This window comes from Microtus ochrogaster, chromosome 1 (assembly GCF_000317375.1).
Source record: "Microtus ochrogaster isolate Prairie Vole_2 chromosome 1, MicOch1.0, whole genome shotgun sequence".
Taxonomy (NCBI): domain Eukaryota; kingdom Metazoa; phylum Chordata; class Mammalia; order Rodentia; family Cricetidae; genus Microtus; species Microtus ochrogaster.
The window spans coordinates 7,552,672-7,556,068 of record NC_022009.1 but is presented as its reverse complement, the minus strand read 5'-3'; the positions used below and the strand labels follow the sequence as shown (position 1 = coordinate 7,556,068).

At 39.1% G+C, this 3,397-nt stretch overlaps 1 protein-coding gene across 2 annotated transcripts in view; it reads left to right on the top strand.

The window, feature by feature from the left end:
* Nemf (nuclear export mediator factor) overlaps positions 1-3,397 on the top strand; it is a 53,594-nt gene that overhangs the window by 38,909 nt on the left and 11,288 nt on the right. For both annotated transcript variants that reach the window (XM_005343141.2, XM_026779221.1), the window contains 3 exons: positions 324-382; positions 457-577; positions 2,106-2,376. In XM_005343141.2, coding sequence (XP_005343198.1) covers positions 324-382; positions 457-577; positions 2,106-2,376 — 451 coding nt within the window. The remainder of the gene's footprint in view (positions 1-323; positions 383-456; positions 578-2,105; positions 2,377-3,397) is intronic.

Genomic DNA, 3,397 nt, shown 5'->3' with positions numbered 1-3,397 from the left:
GCGGATCTCTGTGAGTTCGAGACCAGCCTGGTCTACAGAGCTAGTTCCAGGACAGGCTCCAAAGCCACAGAGAAACCCTGTCTCGAAAAACAAAAAAAAACAAAAAAAACACAAAAAAACAAAGATTATTATGGTTCTGGCAAACTCAAAAGGTGGGAACAAGCATTCATACTTTTTCTTGATAACTATTCCTATATATATATATATATATATATGTTCTAGTACAAGGTGAAAGTGGATATAATCAATGATATGTATTATTTTCAGACAAAAAAAGTAGAAAAAATGATTTTTATAATATTAATGTGTATTATCTTTTATAGGAAAAAAGAATTTCCTTCCTCCGTCGTATCTAATGATGGGGTTTAGCTTCCTTTTTAAGGTACTCTTCACTTTCTTTGGGCTTACTTTATACTCTCACTGAAGCTCAGCAGTGAGGAGAAACTCTTTCTCCAGGTAGATGAGTCTTGTGTCTGGAGACATCGAGGTGAACGAAAAGTCAGAACACAGGATGAAGACATGGAAACAGTGACAAGCTGCACAAGTGAACTCGTGTCAGAAGAGATGGAGCAACTAGGTAGTTGACATGTTATAATACATTGGCTTGTGGTTTGTTTGTGCTTGTTTATGTGCACAGGTGTGTGGGAAGCCAGAGGACACATTGGGTATTTCCCAGGCACTGTTGTCTTTCTCTAGAAGTTGGGTTTCTTTCTGGTCTGGAGCTCGCTCATTAACAAGGCTAACTGGGCAGTGAGCTTACCCCTTACCATGGTTGTTGGAATTACAGGTACGTGCCACCACGCCTGATTTGCTGTTGGTCCCCTTCCCTGATGTTGTTTCTGCAAATCTAGCTCATGTCCATGTCCTGAAAGGCAAGCATTTTACCAATGAAAATCTTCCTCTTCCCAACTAGGCTTGGGGCTTTGTTTTCCTCTTGACAAGAGACTGCTGTGGAGCCTGGCTTGCCTAGAACTTGTCATATGGATCAGGCTGGCACTGAGCTTCTGTCAGTCCTTCTCTTTATCTCCTTGGTGTTAGCATTAAAGGAACTCACTATCATACCCAGCCAAGCCCTGTGATTTTTCATTCTTTAGTTTTATTCCTAAATCTTGAGAAATTGTGCCTCTTCTGTGATGACCAGAATTTCAAAAATAACCCAAAGTACTATTAATTTTCTTGAATTTTATTTCTGGAAATGCTAAATATGCTTTTTTTGTGCTAAGGATTGAAAAAAAATATTCTAATGATAAAAATAGTTAACTAAATACATAATCAAAATACATTTGGCAAAATTTGCGTTCCTACTGGATATCTTGTAAATATATCTAACAGGTAAACTTGGATATATATGAATTAACATTTCCATTTGGGTTTAGGAGTTAGAAATGATAAGATAAATTTATATCCAGTATAGTTCCTAACATTTTGGTTCGGGCCAGTCTTTTGATTATCATCTTGACTCAGTTTTCAAATGCCAATATTATGGGTATAAGCCAGTAATTGCTTCAAGTAGAGAGACCTACCAACCTAAGGAATGTAGAGAAAGGGTACCCTGAACTACTTCTATAGTTATTCTCTCTCCTAAGGTCATTTTTTTGAAGTCATATTGCATTGCTTAATTTAAAACTACTATGTTGTTAGATTTTGTTGATTGATACCTACCATGTCCCTGTTACAAAGCGCTATATAAATAACAATAATATTTATTATTTAATTTCATGATAATCTTTGCAAGATGGCAATTGGGTCCAGTTATTAATATTTGTATTTTTCGATTAAGTGAAGTTAGTTATATTATGTTTGTTGGTTGTCATTTACAAATCAATAAAACTAGAATTTATACAGTTACTTTTATTATCTTGCCTTCTGGAGGTAGCTGTGACAGGCAACTTAGGTTTGTTACAGAAATATCAGCACTGTCCATCTGTGATAGAGTGATCTTGGAGGTCATGTAAGGACTATCCTTTTGTCAGAATAGGGCATAATACATTGTGGAGATGATCAGGAATTATTCTGTTGACCACTTGGGCAACCTAGGAATTCTTGGAATCAATCACATAGCATCAATGGAAGCTGCATACTGACTTTCCTTATGGAATTTACAGAAGGGGATGACAGCAGTGAAGACGATAAAGAGGAATTGCATGAAACTCCTATAGAAGTAGAACTTGTGACTCAGGTTGATCAAGAGGTTGCTGTTCAGAGTGGCAGAGATGAATTAAGTGAGGAATTAATACAGGAGGAAAGTTCTGAAGATGGGGAACCCAAAGAAGTCACGAAAGACGAAGAGCCCATTGGTGAGATGAAGGGTGAGGAGGACGACATCCTCGATTACCCTGACACCACCATTGACTTGTCCCACCTTCAGTCCCAGAGGTAACGGTGCAAAGAATTAAAGTTTCCTTCATAGACCGGAAATGATGTTGAGGGAACCTTATAAAACAGTAACACTAAGATTAGCTTCACACTGTTCCCACCCACTCTGCATGCTGTAGTTATTACTCAGGGTTATTCTAGTCCTTTCACCCTCCTTTGTGTCTATATTTTTTCAGCATTTGATTGGTCTTCTGCTAGAAAGTCCCAGGATCAGAGGAGAAAAGTATATAAAGTAGCCAAAGTAGGTCAGACTAGAAATAACCAGCCTCAGGACATGTTTGTTGAGTAATAGTGTTTGTTTTGCATGCTTAGAAACCTGGGGTTCAACCAGCGTTGCAAAAGCAAATTATGACATTTTCAGGAAAATGGATGATCTGAATAATAAGATATTAAACAAAGTGATCTAAACTCAGAAAGAAAAAAGCTACAATCTCTGCCATATGCAGATCTTAGCCTCTACTGTGTATAGAGATGGGTCTGGTGTAAAGCCTAAAACCCTGGGGAGGAGACAAGAGGAACAAACAGATGATGAAGAGACATGGACACAGAACGGGAAGGAGGAAAGGAGACTGCAATGAGGGGTAGCTAGGGGAACTCAGGAGATGATGGGGATGAAGACTCTACTAAAGCATTTATTTGAAAATATTGCTATGAAGGAAGGACTGGGGAGACAACTCAGAAGAAAGTGTATTGCTTTTGTAGGGACATGAGTTTTTTCCCCAGCACCCCTGTTGAGCCACTCACAACTGCCTGTACCTCCAGCTCCAGGGAATCCAAGCTGTCTTCTGGCTTTCCTCCACTCGTTTGCACGTACCCAAATACAGACACATATACATAATGAAATACAGATATTAAAGCAGAGCATAGTGGCGTGCACTGTTAATCTCAGCAGAGGGAGGCAGTCTGCTCTACAGAATGAGTTCCAGAACACTCAGAGAAACCTTGTCTCACAAATCAGTCACTCACTCCTCTTCTCTTCTCTTCTCTCCTCTCCTCTCCTCTCCTCTCCTCTCCTCTCCTC